Raw genomic sequence first — 22,236 nt, 5'->3', positions numbered from 1 at the left:
TCCAACTGCCGATGCCCCGTGCAGTTGTCACATATATAAACAGCCTGGCAGCCTGGAATAGGGTTTAATGGAGAGTGACGTTAGAGGCTCTCTCTAGATGCGGAATCCCCGGCCGACACTCCGGCCGGGGATTCCGCTCCTGGAGAAGCCCCTGGCGTCACTATCCATATATGGACAGTGACATCAGGGGCTACTCCTGGAGCGGTATCCCTGCTCTGGCAGGGGATTCCATTTTTAGAGTTAACCCCTGATGTCACTGTCTATATATGGACAGAGACATCAGGGGCTCCCTGTAGGAGTGGAATCCCCGGACGACACTCTGGCCGGGGATTCCACTACTGGGGAAGCCTCTGGTGTCACTATCCATATATGGACAGTGACGTCAGGGGATATTCCTGGAGCAGAATACACGCCCCCACTGTAGATAGTGCCACACACAACTCCCTGTAGATAGCGCAAAACCCTCTGTAGATAGCACCACTTAAGCTTCCTCTAGGATCGGAATCCCCGGCCAGCGCTCCGGCAGGGTATCCCCCTCCTAGAGGGAGCCCCTGACGTATCCCTATCCCCACTGTAGATGGTGGCCACCCCTCTGCAGATAGCGCTACCCCCTGTAGATAACAAACCCCCCCACCCACTGTATATAGCATCGCACCCCCTCACTGTAGATAGCGCAAACCTAAACTCCCTCTAGGAGCGAAATCCCCGGTGTCCGGTCACACTGGCTGGGGATTCTGCTTCTAGAGAGAGCCCCTAACATCACTGTCCATTTGGACAATGATGTTAGGGGCTCTCTCTTGGAGCGGAGTCCCCGGCAGACACTCTGGCTGGGGATTCCGCTCCTGGAGAAGCCCCTGGTGTCACTATGCATTTATGGACCATGACATCAGGAGATATTCCTGGAGCGGAATCCCTGCTCTGGCAGGGGATTCCACTTTTACAGTTAACCCCTGACATCACTGACCAAATATGGACAGAGACATCAGGGGCTCCCTGCAGGAGCGGAATCCCCGGGCAGAGGGATTCCGCTCTTACAGAGAGCTACAGTTGTGCTATCTACAGGAAGGGGGTGCCATTTACGGGGGTGGGTGGATGGTGGTCACTCTATCTGCAAAGGGGGATGTTGCTATCTACAGGGGGGATGGTTCAATCTGCAGGGGATGGCGCTATCTGCAGGGGGGTGGTGCTATCTGCAGGGAAGATGTTGCTATCTACAGGGGGATGTTCCTATCTACAGGGATTGGTGCTAGTTGCAGGGGGTGCCGTACACAGAGGGTGTGGCACTATCTACATGGGCACTATGGCATTATATGGGCACTACCTAAAGGGGATACTGTGGTGCTATCTACATGGGCACTGTGTGTGGCACTATGTGGGCACTATCTATAGTGGGAAAGGTAGCACTATGTGGGCATTATCTCATGTGGGAACTGTGGCACTATGCGGGCACTGTGGCACTATTTACAGTGGGCAATATCTATGTCGCAACTGGCACTGTGGCACTATCTACAGAGGTATTGCGTCACTATCTACATGGGTACTGTGGTGTTTTCAGGGGGTTGGGACAAAAAACCCTGACGATTAAAATTCATGCATTTTTTTAACGTCCATGAAAAACTGATGGCAAATGGCAATTAAAAACGGTCAGACGGCCGGGAAATGGTTTCAAATTTTAAGATACACTGATGCAAAACAGCCATGAAAAACTGACAGTTGATGTGTTGTTAGCCTTATAGCCTCCTTCACTTTCCCCACACAGCCATCGAGGGTGACGAAAATATTCAAAGCGGTTGCAAAGATATTATTGTTTAAAGAAGTGCATATCAGAAATGGAAAATCGACCTGGACACAGGGGCATCAATGACCCTTGGTCATGAATGGGTTAAGAAACATTTAGCGCTATATAAGTTTTACTATATAACCCTAGTAAATGGCCATAGAAATTGTATATTCATAAGCGTATTCTGCCAAATTTGATCCCAATATATAGTTAGAATGAAGCCATTACTGAGAAAAAAAATAGACAAAGAAGAAAATGCACACTAGAAAACTGAAACTGGTCAACTGACATAAATTTTAGTCTGAAAGTAACAGAAGGTAGTATGAAAGACTTTATACCATGTCTACAACCATATAGCTATCAAACAAAGAAGCTGTTGGTGTTCCCGGTTACCCCTGTGCCCAGACCTCAACATCATGAAAAGCTTTTTCCGGGAAACAACATTGATGGCCTATCCTAGCTTCTAAAGTTGTCCATACACATAAGATAGCTGTTACTTGACTGACATATCTACACATTTTGCTGGCAGGATCCTCCTACCAGAAGCGTAACTTGAAGTTCATGGGTCCCCAACCATGTGCCATTTATAATACTGAAGTCTCCTCATGTGGCAGATGGGCGTTGGTTCCCCCTTAGGCACCAGGGTGGGACAGCTACCCTTCCTCTTCGTGTAGCTACAGTCTTCCTCCGACATCAATCTAATGTTTATGGCCAGCTAAAGAAGCTGTTCACAGTGGTGCCCTAAGTTCCATTTTTACACAAGCCATGATTGATATCATGAGTCCATTATACATTTTGTAAGAGATCCCAATGATGTAGAATTGGTAAGCCAGGTTTCTGTTCTTTTTACCGGCTAGAATAGATACTCAATTGTGGCTGTCAAAGAAGAATATAAACCTGATGGAAAAGAACTAATAGAAGTGTGAACAGAACCAAACAGGGGCATACCGAAAGGCTCATGGACCGATGCTCTGGCTGGGGATTGTGATCCTAGAGGGAGCCCCAGTGAAGCTATCTACAGGGTATGTTAGTGCTATCTACAGGAAGGGTGGCGCTATCTTCAAGGGGGGCACTTTGGCACTATATAGGCACATCTACATGGGCACTGTGGGCACTGGCACTTTATATGTGGGCACTGGCACTTAATATGTGGGAACTGTTGTACTATGTGGGCACTGTGGCACTATCTACATGGGCACTGTGGAACTATATGGGCACCAGCTACATGGGCACTATGTGGGCACTGGCACTTTATATGTGGGCACTGGCACTTTATATGTTGGCACAGTGGTACAATGTGAGCACTGTGGTGGTATGTGGGCACTGGCACCATCTATGTGGACACTATCTACCGTGGGCACTGTGGCACTATCTACAGGCCATAATCCCACTATAGAGCATTATACTGTATGGGGACATCTGTGTGGGCACTATATTGTAAGGAGGCAGCTATGGGGGCATTATGCTATATGGGGGCAGCTATGAGGGCATTATGCTGTATGGGTACAGCTATGGGCATTATACAGTATGGGGGCATCTGTGTGGGCATTATATTGTATGGGGCATCTGTGTTGGCTTCATACTGTATGGGTGAATCTATGGGGGCATTATACTGTATGAGGGCATTATACTGTGCGGGGGTAGCTATTTGGCATTACACTGTGTGGGGGGAAGCTATTTGGCATTATACTCTGCATGGGGCAGCTATAGTGGCATTAAACTGTGTGTGGGTTCTATGTGGGCATTATACTGTGGAGAGGTAGTATGGTTCATGATATTGTGTGGGCTGAACCGGGTGTGTATGGGTGGGGTTAGAAGCGTGGCTTAAAAGGAAAAAATTTGCTACGCACGCCGCATCGTTTGTTCCTCTTTGCGATACTTGAAAGTTGAGAGGTATGCTGTAGGACTACAACTCCTACAGCTGTGCCACTGGATAGGATGAGATACAGCGGTTCATCATAGGCTTAGATACAGGGCACAGTAGACAAGATGACACATGTTTGGCTTAGATACAGGGCCCAGAAGACTGTATCACACATGGTAAATTTAGATACAGGGCCCAGCTGACAGTATCGCACATGGTAGGCTTAGATACAGGGTTCAGCAGACAGTATCACACATGGTAGGCTTAGATAAAGGGCCCAGCAGACAGTATCACACATGCCTCCCTCACAGTATAACACCAAATAGCTGCCCCCACATAGTATAATGCCTTCTAGATGCCACCATACAATATACTGCCCCATAGACGCACCCATACAATATAAAGCCAACACAGATGCACCCATACAGTATAATGCCCACACAGATGCCTCCATACAGTATAATGCCCACACAGATTCTCCCATGCAGTATAATGCCCATACAGATGCCCCCATGCAGTATAGTGCCCAAATAAATTCCCCCATACAGCATAATGTCCCCATAGCTGCCCCATACAGTGTAATGCCCTCTTAGCTGCACCTAGTGCAAGTTGCAGTGTCCCCAGTTGATAGTGGCCCTATATAGTGCCACAGTGTCCATGTAGATAGTGCCACACCTCCATTGAAGAAAGCGCCACCCCCCCTGTAGAAGGCGCCATTGGGCCTCTAGTAGCGGATTCCACAGCCAGAGCATAGACCGGGGATTCCGCTCCTAGAGGGAAGCCCTGATGTATGTCACTGTCCATATATGGACAGTAACGTCAGTGGCTACTCTTTGAGCGGAATCTCCGTTGCCGACTCTGGCTGGGGATTCCGCTCAAGGAGGAGCCCTTGACGTCAATGTCCATATATGGACAGTGACCTCAGGGGTTTCTTCTAGAAGCAGAATTACCGGCCAGATCATCCGCGACAGGGATTCCGCTTAAGGAGTAGCCACTGACGTCCCTGTCCATATATAGACAGTAACGTCAAGGGCTTCCCCGAGCACAGCGCTTAAAGTAGCGCTGTGCCAGGGGTGTACTCGGCAAGCAGAGTAGCTCCCTATGCTCTTCCACTATGAACTAATTCTGAAGCAGGGAGCTGATGGTTGCCTGCTTCAGAATGGGGTTCAACTGTATCTGCGTCCTGAGGATGCAGATAATGTTGGCAGCGGGACACTGCCTGGAATCCGGGACTGTCCCGCTGAATCCGGAACGGTTAGGAGGACTGCATATGTTAAGTTTAGATACAGGGCCCAGCAGACGTATCACGCATGGTAGGCTTAGATACAGGGCCCAGAAGATACTGTCTACTGGGCTCCGTATCTAAGCCTTCCGCAATGGCCCTTTGGCTTCAGGGCCTAGACACAACCACTAGACCCCTATAGCTACATTACTGGTGCCCAAATATACAGCCCAAAAAAAAAAAAAACTGCGTAAAATCAGCCTTAGGATCTGTTTACACTGGTGCCATGGATTCATTTTTTTCCTAACAGATCCCAGTTTATTCGTTACTGCGAATGTTGCTCGTTCGCCCATACAGCAAAAATGACTGAAAGATTTCTAATTACACAGGGGGATTTGGCAGCGAAGAACGATAATCTTTCTCTCAGGTAGATGTGGCAGGTCCACGGAAACCCAACGTTATATTGTTCATTTTTCCATCGATGCATGCTATTACATGTGCCGATTATCTCTTACATTTGAACGATTATACAAAAAATCAGATCATAATCGCTCCTAATATGACCTCAGTGAAATGTGGCAGCAGCACAGTGCTGATTCATAGCTGACTGCTGCCAGGGCCATGTAGTTTGCAGTGTAAACACTTGAGGGATCCACAGGTGTCTGCTGAGTCCTCCTTTGTGCTGTGGGACTGTCTGTGAACACTCCTCCTGCTTCCCCTCCCTTGGAGTGTGCGGACTGTACACACAGGAGGTGGAGAAGGAGGAGGAGGAGGGATCCAGGGAGACTCTTTTCCTGTTTCATTTGAAACACAAGGCTCTGCCTTACTGGCTGGGCTGCCAAGTTCCCCACTGCGGCTGCTGTCTTTCCTTAGCAGATCGTGAAAGTTTAAGCCCCTCTGAAGATGCACTGACTTCACTGCTCTACCTCCCTGCTTGCACCATGCAGCTGCCAGGATAGACTCTGTCTGCTGCATCCCTGGTACAACAGGAGACCTGAGGACTCTGCTGCATCCTTAGCACTAGAGAGGACCTCAGGACTCTACTGCATCCCTGAAACTAGAAGAGACCTCAGGACTCTACTGCATCCCTGAAACTAGAGGAGACCTCAGGACTCTACTGCATCCCTGAAACTAGAGGAGACCTCAGGACTCTACTGCATCCCTGAAACTAGAGGAGACCTCAGGACTCTACTGCATCCCTGAAACTAGAGGAGACCTCAGGACTCTGGTGCATCCTTGGGACTAGAGGAGACTTCAGGACTCTGTTGCATCCCAGGGACTAAAGAGGACCTCAGGACTGTCTTTTGTCTTTTTGGGACCAGAGGGAACCAGACTGCCTACTATAATCATGAGACTAGAGAGGACCCCATAACTCTGCCTGCTTCATCCCTGGGACTAGAAGTGACCCAAGAAGTGTTCTGCATCCCTGGAATTAGAGCGAGACCTAGAACACAACTTGCGGCATGGATATAGAGCTGAGTTTGTTATTCGGCACTGGATGAATCTCACTTTCTTTGTGTTGCTTAGGATCTGGAAGTCAGGTTTTGGATCTAAGCCCCTGTAATGATCACTGGCTCTTGTTATTTAGAAGGGTACTTCAACAATATGTGCCAGGAATACAAATGAAGGGTGTTCTTCTAAATGTCACAATAGGGTAGTTGTGACCCATTCTGCCAGTTTGTTTTGTTGTGGATGTTCCACCTCTCAACAGTTCCCATAACGTTGATTTACTCTGCAGCTCAGCTTCATATTCTTCTCATGCCAGGTCATAGGATCTGAGGGTGGGAAGGTTAGGTTTCCAGGATTCACCCTGGATTCCTGAAAATAGTTTTCAAAGTAACTGGTATTCTATAGCTTGTGTGATGCCCTTTCATCTGAGGATAGTGCAGCCCACTAAGCTGTGTAGACTGGGTACAAGTGATGGGCAAATACCCAGAGATGCCTCAACTTTGGTGTTCACCTCATTGCAAGAAGTCAGTGTTCATTCTATGGTGAGAATCATTCACCAGCTGTCTGATCTCTCTCGCCATGCTGAGGACATCTTCACAAACATCCAGGGGCAAGCAGTTTCCCTGGGTAAGCGCAGTGCCCACCTGCAGCGCCGCCTGTCATCCCTTCAACAGACTGTCTCTGATTTGGACCACAGGAAGGTAGCAGTCCGTAAGTACACTTATCTTCTGTTTCTTACATCTGCTCAGGATACTTAGGTGCAAAGTTTGAAGAATGTTTGTTTTCTTGTATGTGTGGAATGAATCATTGAGCTTATATGACAGCATTGCATTGTTTGCTAATATTATGACATAACTATTGTTGTTAGTATAATTATTGATAATATAATTTGCATTGTTATTAAATTTGCAAGCACAAATCTCATATTAGAAGAGTTATTCTTGCCCGGCCCATCCCTGTCAATCATGTCATTTGTTTTCACCTCATACGCACCCATTTACCAGCACACCCAGTTATAGGCCATGTATAATTATGGCTTATCCTGCCACCCATATAAGTTTTACATCCATGTCACCTGTCATTAAAAGTGTTCACCTCGATTACAATACACATGGGACTCCTACAGGTCCACACCTACTATATAGTATAGCCATAAAAAGTCCAGTCATTTGCAGGTGACGATACAGATTTGTGGGGGCCTAAGGCAAACCTGTCAAGTCTAGACATCCAAGAAGTGTTATAGCAAGAGGGGCTGCTGAGATTGCCGTCAAGACCCAGGCCCCTGTGTCCACAGGCTCACATGCCACGTAAAAACAAAACAAAACACAGTATCACACTATATGGATAGCAAAAAGGCTTTATGACATATCAGGTCAATTGTCATAATGCATATAATGTGATGACATAAGCGGTAGAATAGAGGTTTAGATATAGAATCAGTATCAGAGCCCTTTAACTGCAGGTTACCAAACTGCTGAGCATCGGGAAACAACAGGTTGCCATGATTTTTGCACTATAGAATAATCTCATTTTACCAGCTGTATCTAAACTGGCTCCGTCTATGGGGAATATGCATTCGTATTTTTTCACCAGAAAAATTTCAGAAAACATGACCACATTTATTTGAACACATTGCACATTTTTACCCCCAAATACTGACGTCTACGGGATTATTACGATTTTTTCAGCAACACGTTATGCCAATTTGTTTACACAAAAAAAATAATGCATTTACATACACTGAGTACAGGTTAAACCTGTAGTATTTCTGTATTTAGAAAGTGCTGCTCAACATTTGAAAACTGATATTGATGTAAAAGGCCCCATTCACACGACCGTAAAAAAAACTCTGTAATTGCGGACTGTAATATGGTCCGCAATTACGGACACGCCCGCTTCTATTGACCGCGGACACCTTTCCATAGCGCTACGGATAGGTGTCCGTGCCGTCGAACCGTGCCGGGAATTATGGAGCATGTCCTACTTTCGGATTTTACGGGCCGTGCTCCCATACTTTGTGTGGGAGCATGGCACGAAAATGCGGCCTGCAGGCTTCTGCGGCCGGCTGTGCCCGCAATTGTGGCCTGTGATTACTGTTAGGCATGGGGCCTAACTTAATATACATGTCACATGAATATAACTTAATATACATGTCAGATTTATTAAAAGGGTTAAAAGTAAAAATGTATTGCCTATCCCCAGGATAGGCCATCAATAGCTAATGGATCGGGGTCCGAATACCTGGACCTCAGCTGATCAGCTTTTTTGAGGGGGCCGCCGCGCTCACACGAGTGCAGCTTCCCTTTCATTTCTTCTTGCTCACTGTGAATCTTCGACACGCATTTAGCGGTGATTCACAGTATTGCAGCCTTCTTCCGTTCACTTCAATGGGGGAAAAGGTTGCAATACCTGTGAATCGCCACTAAATGCATGTCGAAGATTCACAGCGAGCATGTAGAAATGAAGGGGAAGCAGCGCTTGTACGAGCGCTTCGGCCCCTTAAAAAAAGCTGATCAGCTGGGATCCCAGTATTTGGGATGTATTTTGAGAAATAATGGGCAGGCTACTGAACAACATTAGGAAACCTTCTAAAGGTCCTGTTAGAGAGCCCGATACCGGCTGTGAAATCAAGCGCCGATCATCATGCTGTAGCGGTGCTCGTTTGCTCCAGTCAGAAGGATCGGTAATGTATGGGGGTGAACGTCCCCATGCACTTGCATCATGTCGGCAGCACATCTCCCTGTTTATACAAGGAGATGTGCTGCCAAATATCGAGCATTTTATTGGTCGATTAAAAGATTCGGTCAGCCGATAAATGAGCGTTTGCTCGTTCATTGGCTGATCGTTACACTGTTTGATAGCGTTTCATATGAACGCCTGTTTGCCCGATCATTGGTTTGTGTAAAAGGGCCTTTAACCTGGTGAACCATGCCCCTTTTTACTGACACAAACTAAAGTTGTCAGGCCTTAAAAAATACGGTGTTTAGAATGAACCCAATATTTATATGGCTGCACACTTTACAATATCTGTGTTCACACTTGCATTAAAATGCCATAGTATTTTAAAGCTATTGACATAATATGTAGTTTTAGAAAAAACTACTCTATAGAATGGCTGGTAAAATGTTTAGATGTCTATATTTTTGTTTTCATGCTTTAAATAAAGCATTTTATCTCTGTAAGGCCTTGCACATGACACAGAGACTGTATGGCAGCACATAAAGTGCTATATGGTTCTGTACTATGGAGCCGTCTAGGACTGTGTGCCCTGTACAATGCTCCATCGGGTGCTGTATGTATAGAGTGGTTCTTCCCTAGGACAATGCTTCTAGGAGAGGAAAGGTCCGTACACACGGTATATGATGGTGTATGCCAAACATTTTTTTGTACACAAACCAACAGGAAAAACATTGCATGGCTCAATATGAAATTGGAGGCAAAACGAGGTACAGTGAGGCCAGGATCACAAATGCAGTTTTTGGTTGGTGCTAAAGCAAGAAGTAGATCCAAAAGGAAGGAAAGGTAAAAAAAAAAAAAAAGACTGATGCATCTCCTTTATTTTGCGTTTGGCTAAAAAAACGTAACCAAAAAAGACACCAAAACTGCGTGTGTGAATCTGGTCTCAAGGCCCCACGCTCTTCCGTGGATGCTCTATACAACTTCGTACAAAACAGAGTCGTAATATGGTCTTGTGGATGAGGCCTTACAGTAAGGCCTTATTCACACGCACGTGTCCATTTTGCATGCGTAAAAACGCAGCGTTTTTCCTGTGTTGCAGTTCCGTGTGACATCAGTGTATGGTGCTTGTCAGCGTTTTTTACGCGCATATGTCATCCGTATGTCATGCGTTTTTTACATCAGCAAAATAAACTGAAGGTGGTGGTTTTCTTTTTCTCATCATTTCTTTAGCAACTGTTGCGTGAATCACGCACAGCACACGGATGTGCGTCCGTGTGCTGTCCGTGATTTTCACGCACCCATTAACTTCAATGGGTGCGTGATGCGCAGAAAACGAACACAAGTATAGGACATGCAGTGAGTTTCACGCAGCGGACACACGCTGCGTGAAAAACACTGAATATCTGAACGGCCCCATTGACTTGCATAGGTCCATGTGATGTGCGTTATTTTCACGCGCGTAACACGAACGTGAAACACGCTCGTGTGAATTAGGCCTTACTCTAAAGTATATGTTGTGATCACAATTATCTGAACCTTCATGTCACTATTGATGTAAAAAGTATTATTTCTAAAAAGTTGTGAGCGTGGCCTTGTATACAACAAACTCTTAACATGTATGGCCTTGTCTGAGAATTATAACAAAATTATAAGATCATTAGAAATCACGGAGAATGTAGGCAAATAAAGCACAAAGTCGGTGATTGGGATCTTTCTACAATTCACAGCACGGTAACCGTTTTGATACGTTATAGCTGACAGCGTGATGTCCGCTCTAATAATCAAGCGGTAATGTCTCAGATGTGGTGATGTCATGATATCAGAACTGGAAGTTTACACATATATGGTTATAGGAATTCATACATGCATATTTCTATGGTATCTGTCCGGGGCTTTACTATAGGAAACATCTGGCCATCCCATTCTCCAACAACGCTATTCTCCTTCTATACTAATTTATAAGGAACAATCCAGCCTGTCTCTTTAACCAGTGAATGTTCAAATCTGACAAAGTTGAATCGGACTGGAGCATTGTCATTGTGCTACATTTAAAAGTCAACATAAAACAAGGTGTGGTTATGTGTGGAACGCAGCTGACGCCACAAGGTTCTCCAAGTATCAGATTGGAGCTCCTGGCAGAAAGCTTAGCCAGCATACCTTGACCACAGGACCCCTCTTATTGAAAGTCTAGAATTTCTATGAATGTATTTTCACAGGTGCAGGAAATTATCCTAGCTCCATAAAAGATTGGGATTTGGAGTCCTTTAACCTCATAACACGTGAAGAATTTAGCAATGGAAGAACGGCAGATAAATATCCTCAGCATGTGTATTAGAAAAATAAACTAAAACCATGGAATAGAAGTAGGGTTTATGTATGTTTTGTATTATCCCCTACAAGGATGTGCCTGGCTGGTCTCGGAGGACAGTCTTCTCTGTGTAGGAGAGCATGGTCTACTTGGATTAATTATGCACAGATTAATTATAGTTCTCTGAGAAGACTTCAGTCTTAGACGTTAAACCCTTCTAACCACTTCAAACAGTTGTAATAGAACGAACAGCTAAGTTAACGTCTAAACGGCCCTGAATTACAAACTCAATGTAGTGGGGAATTTTGTGGGTTGGGAACAGGGGTATAAATTACTGTTCATGAGCCAACAAGAATATTCGCCAGAGATTCAGATGTCACTGTAAAATCACAAAGAATATGTTTCAATCACTATTTCTTTTGCCAAACTGTGCAGATGGTGTATTGATCCCAATTGGTCCCTGCTGTTATGGAAATGCAAGTGTAGCGATACCTCAAGGCTGCTGGAGTCTGCTGGGAGAGAGTGTGCAAGTAAATCCGCAACCTCTAACCACTCCGGCCAACAGTGGCTAAGGCTACTCTAAGGAGTTCGCCAGAGCCGACTGCAAGGTGGGATGGACTTTGCTGCTTAGAACCCAGGTTGTCTTAACAGAGTGTAGTTTTGGATAAGAGGTACAATGCAGCCAAACCTGAGCTGGAAACAAGACAGCCAGTAGGTTAACTGAAAGTCCAGAAACTGAGTAGAGGTAATCAGACAAGCCACGGTCAAAACCAACCAGGAGCGGATAATCAGAATTGTTAAGCAGAGGGTTAACGAGAGCCAAGCCGAGGTGCAGAAAACAGAAATGCAGGAGCAGTCAGGAGCTTGATCGGGAACCAGGAAATAGGAAGATTCACAAGCAAATACAGGTGGGAAAAGACAGGTATAAATACAACCCCACAGCTGATTGGCAGAAGGATAGAGAAGAGAGGTAGGCTCAAGGTAAAAGAAGAACGGCACAAAAGCTAGTCAAGTTCACAGGGAACAGGTGTTTTCCTAACACATGCTAAATTGGAGCTTTCAGCATAATCCTCATTTAGGACACATACAGGTATACTATACACCGATACAGGCAACCAACTGATCTACCAGTATATTTTTGGATCGTTGTAGGATATTGGTTTGACTTGTTCGCTTATGGCGAGTATTTCATTGTCTGTGTGATAACACAGATTGTCCAGTCATCGGTTCATGGTTTCGCTACTTGTGTTACTGTGATACGGGACATAATAATAATAGACTATTTTATGGCACTCGGATTGCATACTGTAGGTTCATCTATTTGTCTAAAGTTGGACATGTACAGTGAGGTTATTCTTACCTCTGATATCTGCTACCACTCTTAATAGGAGAAGGAATTGATAATTGCAAAGAGGTTATCCAAGTTATTGGAGAATTTCCCTGTGTCATATTGATTTTTTTTCTTCCCCTCAAAAACACTGAATATCTTTCCATATGAGGCCTGATTCTCAGCCCGATCATCAGTTATAAAAAATCTTTATGAGGCCATATTCTCACATACTCAGTTATTTTTACATGTTATGTATGCTTGTTGTGTCTTCTAAGTGCCCCATAAAATTAGATTCGTTTTACTCATGGGGGAATCTGACTCTATCCTATATTTCTACAGAAGGCTTAGCTTTGAAATCTAATGTTACATACATTCATTCTGACATACATATATAGCCACGTGAATATCATTCCATTGAGTTAAGTCAGTGTCAGATCAGTGATGGACATAGGGCCACAACTATAATTTAGCTAGAGATTAAGCAGCAATAAGCAATGTTACATAGAATTCTAATCTAGGCCCAAACGTTGCAAATATTGGTCAATATTTTGGGTCTATTTTCTTTGGGGTGATTCATTGCTTTAGAATGAAATGATCCAGTGGTTGTAGTAGTTTCGCAGATTTATTGCAGCAGCTGAAATGTCCATCCCCGCATTTGTTTTCCCAAAGTCACCTCTGTCCCTTTGGAACAATCACTAAAAATAATTGGTCCCTTTGTTGTTTTTTGTCAGCTTTCTATAGTCTGGACGTTGTCACATCTGTGACCTTAATGGTCACTTGCATCTTTCTAACACGCCAGTTTAACCATGATGACTTATTGACTGATTTCTTGTGAAATTACTTCATGATTCTAAGAAAAAATAAGAAACATGTCACATGCTTTGGTCTAGAATTACACATCGGTCTCTGACTGGAAACTGCTAATTATAACAGTTGTCCATAAGAACTTTGTTGCCTCGTGTAAATTCTGTGTTTGGCATTCTTTTAAAAGTTACATTTACCTCAGAACGACCCCACGGTAAACGTTTTTTTTTTAACATTGTGGCCAATAGGTCGAAGCCTTACGTCGTAACTCTACGTCGGTGAATACTCCTGACACGTAGCTCTGACGTATTATCAGACCCTAAGTCACATTAACTACCTCACACTTCTTAGAGACTGACCACTGAACTAGTCTTTGGTCTCCTGATGCAGGGAATCTTTTCTCTGTTGTACATACCCACTCCCCCTATGTGATGTGTTTTGAAAAGCACTGTTGTATTGAGTCCTACAAAAATGTTTTTGCTCTAAAAAAATAATTTTCATGCTTCTTGAAGAATAAAAGGCTGCAGGTGAAAAAAACAGTATTAAAACAAGGAACACCAATAAAGTTATTTACGCTAGAACTGCTATAATGACTTCAACATTGAAAAATTAAAATTCAGTCAGCTTCCACTGGTTCATGGCAACGTAAACTGCCTGTCATCTGTATAGAGAAATCATATATATACTGCCAGCATGAACTGCCCAGGTATCTTTACATTCAGATGCTCTCTTTGATAGATATGGCAGGATCAAGCGTATATGTGTGTGTATATGTATATATACATATATATATATATATATATATATATATTACACTTGATCCTGCCATATCTATCAAAGAGAGCATCTGAATATAAAGATACCTGGGTAACAAATAAGGAGACATCGCAGGACGACAGGTAAGGAACATGTTGAATGGCCCGGAGACTCACTTGAACAGACGATATGAATGCTTTGTAGTGCGTTCCTTTAAATCGGCCTTGTTTTCTACTTTAGTTTCCCAAAGAAAAGCCTACAGAATTTGACACATTCCTAATTAAATTTAATAAAAATGTATGTATAAAGAACCAAAACCATTTTGCCCTGTTGTGGAGCATGTTTGTTCCCAATAGAAGGGCTTGGAAGCCCTAGTCGCCTGCAGCAGATGTTTCTTCTAGTACTAAGAGGGAATTAAATATCCAGGTGCTAACAGCTGCTCTGTGACCTTGGAGCGTGCTGGAGTGTCGGAATCCCAAGCTGTCCATGTGTGATTGTAATAGGGGATATGAGAATGTGTCAGTTTACCACTTTATTCTACCTCTATAAGCTGCCTAGTCGCATCCGCTTCATGTCACTGTTATGTGGCATGTCCCAAAATAAACAAGTCAAAGATTATCCAGCTTTTAAGTAAAATTCCAAAAAAGGTTCCTGTTTGTGGATCAATAGTCTTATCTTCAGGTAATACAACTAAAGAAATCCGAAATATCTATCAGCAGGATTAAGTCAGTCAGTCCGTCCATCCATCCATCCATCCATCCCCCATGATATGTCTGATTGTTGTGACATAAATGTGTTGCTTTAGCAAACCACCTCAGAGAAACGTGTATATTTTTGTTACCATTCTCCCAATTTTATAAACTTTAAAAACGGTGACTCTTAGGGTATGTGCACACACACTAATTACGTCCGTAATTGACGGACGTATTTCGGCCGCAAGTCCCGGACCGAACACAGTGCAGGGAGCCGGGCTCCTAGCATCATACTTATGTACGACGCTAGGAGTCCCTGCCTCGCTGCAGGACAACTGTCCCGTACTGTAATAATGTTTTCAGTATGGGACAGTTGTCCTGCAGTGAGGCAGGGACTTCTAGCATCGTACATAAGTATGATGCTAGGAGCCCGGCTCCCTGCACTGTGTTCGGTCCGGGACTTGCGGCCGAAATACGTCCGTCAATTACGGACGTAATTAATGTGTGTGCACATACCCTTAGGCTGTGTTCACATGGGGCCGATAGGCTGTGTAATACTACACAGCGTATCCGCCCTGTGCGCCGCAGGGAATTCCAGCCGAAAAAGTCCGCTGCGGAAAACTGCAGCACTTAGCCAGCCTCCTGGCTGCAGCGGTCACATGGGATGAAAGGTCATCCCAGGAGGCCGTGCTGGAGGGAGGAGCAGAGTTCTGAGTAAGGGTATGTTCACACGCAGTAGCAAAATACATCTGAATTTACGGAGCGGTTTTCGCCTGAAACCACCGCAAAAAAACCAACAACCGCTATTTGTTGCGGGATTTACCTCCCCATTGAGCTTAATGGGGAAGACCTGCAACAAATAAACAGCGTATACACAAATACAATTGACATGCTGTGGAATAAAATTCTGCACCGCAGGTCAATTTCTGAGCGTTTTTTCCGCTCAGTATTTACGCAGCATGTTTAATCTCATCCACTTTGCTGCTACTGTATTTGCTGCAGATTTTCCGCAACTACTTCTGTTGCCGAATAAACGCAGTATTTACGCAACGTGTGAACTGACCCTAACAGTATAAAAAGATTCACTCCTCCTTCATTTCGTTTTTGTGCATCCACATCCCATCTAGAAGTCTGAGTTTAGTAATGAAAGGGCTAATTGGGCGCTTGTTAGATGACTTCAGTGCAGTTCACATGAGCCCTCTGTATCAGGAAAGGGGCAAAGGTTTATTGCATTCTATAGAGTCATGCATCATGGAAATGAAAGGTTCTGGCTCAAGTCTTGTTCATCAGCTGTTTCCGGTTGGTTAATTTCCTCGACTTTGTTTATAGAGCTGGGCTCCCGCACACATCCTGCCCTATGAAAAGGGATTTTAATCTGGTCATTCCACAGTATATTTATCATGGTAAATAGCCCACTCCTACAGTAGTATATGTACATGTAGGACACAGCAATGTTCTTATCTATGGGTGCAGCATCCGTCGCATGATGGAAACCAACGGCTCCCAACGGAACCCATTGACTTTAATGGGTTCCGTCGAGTTTCTGTCATTTAGCCAGACAAAATAGCGCTGCTTGCTGCGCTATTTTGTTAAACAAAAACAACAAAATCTGTAAAGGAGGCCTCTAACCAAGCCTCCAATGCAGATGTAAACAGAGCCGTAAAAGGATTATCTAGAAATGCATCAATAGTAATTTTATGGTTTTATGTAAATAAAGCTTAATCATTGTAAAGTGAAACGTTTCAATTTCTCACCATTTGTAAGATCTCTGTTTGCTGTCAGTGCTTGGAAATTTTGAAGCAGATTGATTATTCATCGTTCACCAGAAAATCTGGCTCAAATTGAGCCAAGAAACTGGTGCACATGCCATGCGCCACATTTACAAATTTTAGTGACTTCTTGCACTTCATAGACACTTTTTAAGTGAATCTGGTCCGATATGCATCAGAGTGCTTTGCGGGTGGCATGTGTTATTCATGCACTCGCAAAGCGCATCCTTTTTTTTTTTTACTGTATTATTATTTTCAATTGAATTGATGCGCAAATCACGCACCGCACACGGATGTGCCTCCGTGTGCGCTGCGTGATTTTCACGCCACCATTGACTTCAATGGGCGATAGGTGCGTGAAAAATGCACCAATGTAGGACATGCAGTAAGTTTTACGCAACGGACTCTCGCTGCGTGAAAACTCCTGCATGTGTGAACGGCCCCATTGAAATCAATGGGTCCATGTGCTGCGCGTGATTTCCCTGCGCAGCACACGGACGTTATTTATATTCGTCTGAATGAGCCCTAAGTGTATTCGGGAATTGCCCCAGATTTATTACTGGCATGCGCCATAATTTAGATGCAAATTTGTGGTATAAAGTAAACCACCCAAGAGGTGGTGTAAAGAAGAGAAAAGTACCTGACGTGCCAAGTTGCTCCAAATTTAACTCAGAGAATGGCGAATCTGCCGCCTAATTCATCTCGTTTTATAAACCTGCCCCATTCTTGTTTACGTCCTTAAGCTCAAAACTATACAGACCTAACCTGACCTTAGACATCTGGCTGCATCGTATTTGATCTAAAAAAAAATTGCAGCAAAAAACGCTAACGCCACAAATAACGCAACAAAACGCTGTGTGTGCATCCAATAAATGTTAAAACAAACAAGTGCATGGTAATGTTGATTGTGTATGTTAGAAATTATAAGTGCGGATGACATTACTATAGTCAGCTGATAATATTGTGTAACTTGCAGAACTTTCTGACATTACTGTTAATATAGTAAATATACAGACAATGGGGGAGTTTTGTTCAGCGATTTGCATCCGTTTTTTGTCGGAAAAATTATGATGCATGCCTGTTTTGCCTGGCACTTTTCTAAAAAGTGGGAAGGGACTAGCAGGAGGGGCAAGGCCAGTTCATAGCTGTCGTAGATCTCAGTTTGTGCAGCACAGCAGCCGAAGATGCATTAAATTTTTTAAAAGCGCTTCTTAATAAATTGAGCGCATTTTACTCCAGTGGACTGTTTTAAGACTGCCAGTCTTAGTAAATTCCACCCATTGGGCTCATGTACATGGCTAAGTCTATGTTCACACTAGCGTCATGACTTCTGTTTATAACGCGGCCATAACAGCTGTATACCAATGAATCCTGACGGACGCCGTTGACTTATAATGGGGTCTTATGGTCTCCTATTAATGGCATCAAAAATACCAGAAACTCCAACAGACTGGCAAAAATGCAGAAAACCAGGAGCCCCTGGGGGAGCTGCCATTGGGACCATGTTTCTTGTCACCCAGCTTTCCCTGATACTGGGAATGTTAAAAAATGAAAATAAATGATCAACAATTAAAACCGATACCTGACACTTTTTTACCTTGACATTTCGATATTTGCTTTATACAGTAACCCTCCTTTAGTGGTACACAATAGAAACGCTGCAGTAGATTTTCCAAAAGAATGTTGTGGGATGGACTGTAACCTTGGTTCTCATGCACATTGGGTTAGATAGCAAGTAACATTTTATATAAATCATTCTGGTTACATATCTCATTCCCACTGCAGATCAATTGAATGAAATGGAACCTTTTTGCTTATTTTTGTTCTCGGTTTCTGATTTCTATTTGACGTCTGCGATAAGTTGATTTTCTGTTACTTTTACATGGTAGCTATATTTTGCTGGGAAGACTGTACACTAAATATGTTCTCTCACATCCAGAGGTGTAGGAGGAAGAGGCCTCATGGCAAAAATCAGATAGGGTCCGATGCTATTGCTGGTTTATGCCAATACACTAACCCCAGCTTTTTGGAACAGACTGACCCAGTCATTGTCGCCCCATCCAACTTTTCCCATCATATATGGAAGAGAAGGGTGACATGGACCTCGGGTCGTTTCCACTTTTTTGCTTATGTTGCCGAGACTGTGGAGAAGAAGATCCCTCTGTAGGTTTATACAGCCATTTGGTAAGACAGAAAAAGGGCCCCCCTTCTCCTGGCTGCCATAGCAGGTGCGCATGTCAGTCTTTGTCCCAAGTGGGGCTCATGTAATTTACATATTTAAATCATGGACATAAACAGATATGTGTATATAAAACTATGTTTATCAGAAAATCATACATGGGCTGAACATACGTAGTCTGGAACATCACATTGTGACATGTGACATCGCTGTAGGTAATACTTATTCAGCTGTCGAACCTCTGAGTTATGATTGTGCACAAAAAAAATTGTTACATTCAGCTCTGCTACATCTGTACACAACAAGCCACTGGTGTTGTTAAGTGTCCAGTAATTCTTTATTCCCATTCATTTAGGACCATTTTGTCACTTCAGAATAGCATCTGCTTAGCCTTTTGCCACTCAGACCTGGCACTGGTGTTGACAGCAGATGGGTGTCAGTGGAGGGAAAGCGCAGCTGGACTTGTGTAGAAACCCAGCAGGACGGCGCAAGCTGCTGCCTTTGTTCTGTCAGTATTGGGGAGGATTAAGAAAAAAAGAGAAGCCATCATAACTAAACATGTGCCCTGAAAGGAGCTGAGGATAGCAGAGAAAGAAACAAAGCATAGGCTGGGAGTTCTATGCCTCTGGGGACATGGTTTTCAATTCGGCTGAGTCACAGGACAGGCACAGTTTATTCATCCTATATACAGGAGGGGAATGCACAGACCATGAGATACTGATGGCGTTCGTCAGGTTCAAGTATTGTTATGAGCCGTAAACACTAGAGAAGGGCGTAAAAGAAAACTGTAGAAATGTTAAACAGTTCTCCCTATAAGAGGCATAGCGCTATGATGATGGTGTTCAGAGATGCTGTACGCGGTTACGAGGGCCTGCATTTCTCAGTAGGGATCACTATATCTGGTGCTTATTATTATGCAGCTAAATACACTATATACACCTGACTATCACACCCCTATGAGCTTGTTGGACACCCCATTCCAAAAACATGGGTATTTTGTGGCTATAACATCCTCCACTTTTTAAACTCGTTTTATTGAACAATAAACACAATACAATTAGTGTATCAATAGAGAAATAATGGCATCACATCATGCGTACATATATTGAATAAAATACAATGAAGAGATAAGAAACCGTTCACACCGGAAACAATACTCAATCTCACACATTTGCAAAGTGCACAGCCTAAATCAGGATGTTACAAGGAAATATAATACATATTGTATGGAAAAACTTAGTATAACATATTTTAAATCAACTTCCGCACATGTGGGAAAGCTTTTTACAACATTTTGAAGTGTGTCTGTGGGAATTTGTGCCCCATCCGCCATTTCGGAGGTCAGACACTGATATTGTACAAGAAGGTCTGGCTCACAATTGGTGTTCCAATTCATCCCAAAGGTGTTCAATGGGATTAAGATTAGGGCTGGTCGAGTTCCCCCACACTAAACTCATCACATGTTGGAATAGGAAAGGGCCTTCCCCAAACTGTTGCCACAAAGTCAATTGTCCAAAATGTCTTGGCATGCTGAAGCACTAAGATTACCCTTCACTGTAAATAAGGGACCTCACCTAAACCGTGAAATAAAGCCCCAGACCATTATCCCTCTTCCACCAAATGTTTAGGTAGGCACTATGCATTCTGGTAGCTATTGCCCTCCTGGCATCTGCTAAGCCCATTTTCAGCTATCTGACTGCCAGGTTTGAACATGATTCATCACTCCAGAGAACACATGTCCACAGCTTCAGAGTCCAGTGGCGACGTGCTTTACATAACTCCATCTGACGCGTGGCGCATGGTGATCTTAGGCTGCTGCTCCATGGAAACCCATTTTGTGAATCTTTCGTGAAACAGTTCGGAAGTCTGTAGCTCGTGATGCAACAGAGGATACGCAATTTTAACGCGCCACATGCTTCAGCACTCGGTGGTCCTGCTTTGTGAGTTTGCGTAGTCTACCACTTCATGGCATGCTTGATAAAGACCCATTCATGGGTTGAAACGTTGCAAGTGTTTTTATGCTTGGTGAATAAATCAAATAGACTTCATTGGATTATCTTAAGTGCTGCAGTTCCTTTCTTCGATAGCACTTACAGTTGACCATGGCAGATCTAGCATAAAGTCATTTTATGAGTTAACTTGTAAAAGAGGTGGCATTCCACTAAGCTCTTCAGTACAATCCATACTACTAACAATGTTTGTCTATGGAGATGGCATGTCTGTGTGCTTGATTTTTTTTGCAATTGGTGTGGCTGAAACACCTGAACTCAATAATTAGGAGGGGTGTCCACATACTTCTGGCCATATAGTGTATCTAGTATATGAAGGAAGAAGAAAAAATACTTCCTGATTTCTTTTGCAAATTATATAACCCATGATAACCTATATCTACCCTAAATCATATAACATATTACAGGACGGAACAAGGAGTTAGGGAGCCAGTGTACCTAGAAATTACTACTGGCATTTGACTTTTCATATTTCTTTTCTTTTAATGTCTATGGAAGTTCTGGCTTTTAAGCCAGCAGAGGTTCCTAACCGATTGTCGCTTGTGAGCCACTTTTAAATATGACAAATTATGTTAAGACACTCTAAATGTTAAAAGTGAAAAAAATCTACTAAAAGGGGTTGCCCACTGCTGGACAACTGATGACCTATCCACCGGATAGGTCATCACTACATGATCTGTGGGGGTCCGACACCCGGACCCGCACCGGTAAGTGGCCTCCGGTGGATAGGTCATCAGTTGTTCAGTAGTGGACAACCCATTTAAGCATATGATCTAGGGATATGCTTTTTTTTATTACCATAGTGTTAATTGCTAGTGATATGGTTTAGACCCTGTTACCAAGTTCTAATAATGCTATGACATCCCTGCAGAAACTAGTGCATAATAGTGTCTGCAGCTGCCAACATCTGGAAAGCCACATACATGGGATGATATGTCTTCTGGGCCAGTAGTTGGGGAACACTGGTCTACAGTAACTTGCCCATCTGTAGTATTTTATACACGATCGCTCAGTAGTCAGACCTGCTGCCTTGCAGACTGGGGCCATAGGGACAACTTGCATGGATATTGTATGTTCTCCCACACTCCAAAAACATACTGATATGTGAATCTGATCCGTCTATGGAACTGTCCCTAATGTCTGTGTGGGTAAAAGGATTGTGAACCCCACTGAGAACATGAACTGATACATGTGAATAAGTGTTGTGTACTACTCTAGAAGACATGTCTATACACTACGCATTGTATAAATAGGCCAACTACCTCGATTTTTATCAGAATTCCAATAATTTCACCCAATTTAAAGGATAATTCCTTCTAAAATTCAAATTCAGCTTCGGAGTATATGAGAAGATCCGCAGATCTGTCGCCTGCCCCCGGTAATACATTGCTGGCT

At 43.6% G+C, this 22,236-nt stretch overlaps 1 protein-coding gene across 1 annotated transcript in view; it reads left to right on the top strand.

Moving 5' to 3' along the window:
- Positions 1–5,613: 5,613 nt before the first annotated feature.
- The window catches only part of NHSL1 (NHS like 1), a 222,457-nt gene continuing 205,834 nt past the window's right edge, over positions 5,614–22,236 (top strand). Inside the window, exon 1 of the mRNA XM_075862425.1 lies at positions 5,614–7,026. Within this exon, the coding sequence (XP_075718540.1) occupies positions 6,729–7,026 (298 nt within the window). The 5' untranslated portion in view covers positions 5,614–6,728. The remainder of the gene's footprint in view (positions 7,027–22,236) is intronic.

The sequence above is a fragment of the Rhinoderma darwinii genome, chromosome 4 (assembly GCF_050947455.1).
Source record: "Rhinoderma darwinii isolate aRhiDar2 chromosome 4, aRhiDar2.hap1, whole genome shotgun sequence".
Taxonomy (NCBI): Eukaryota; Metazoa; Chordata; class Amphibia; order Anura; family Rhinodermatidae; genus Rhinoderma; species Rhinoderma darwinii.
This window is presented reverse-complemented; position numbering and strand designations above follow the sequence as displayed.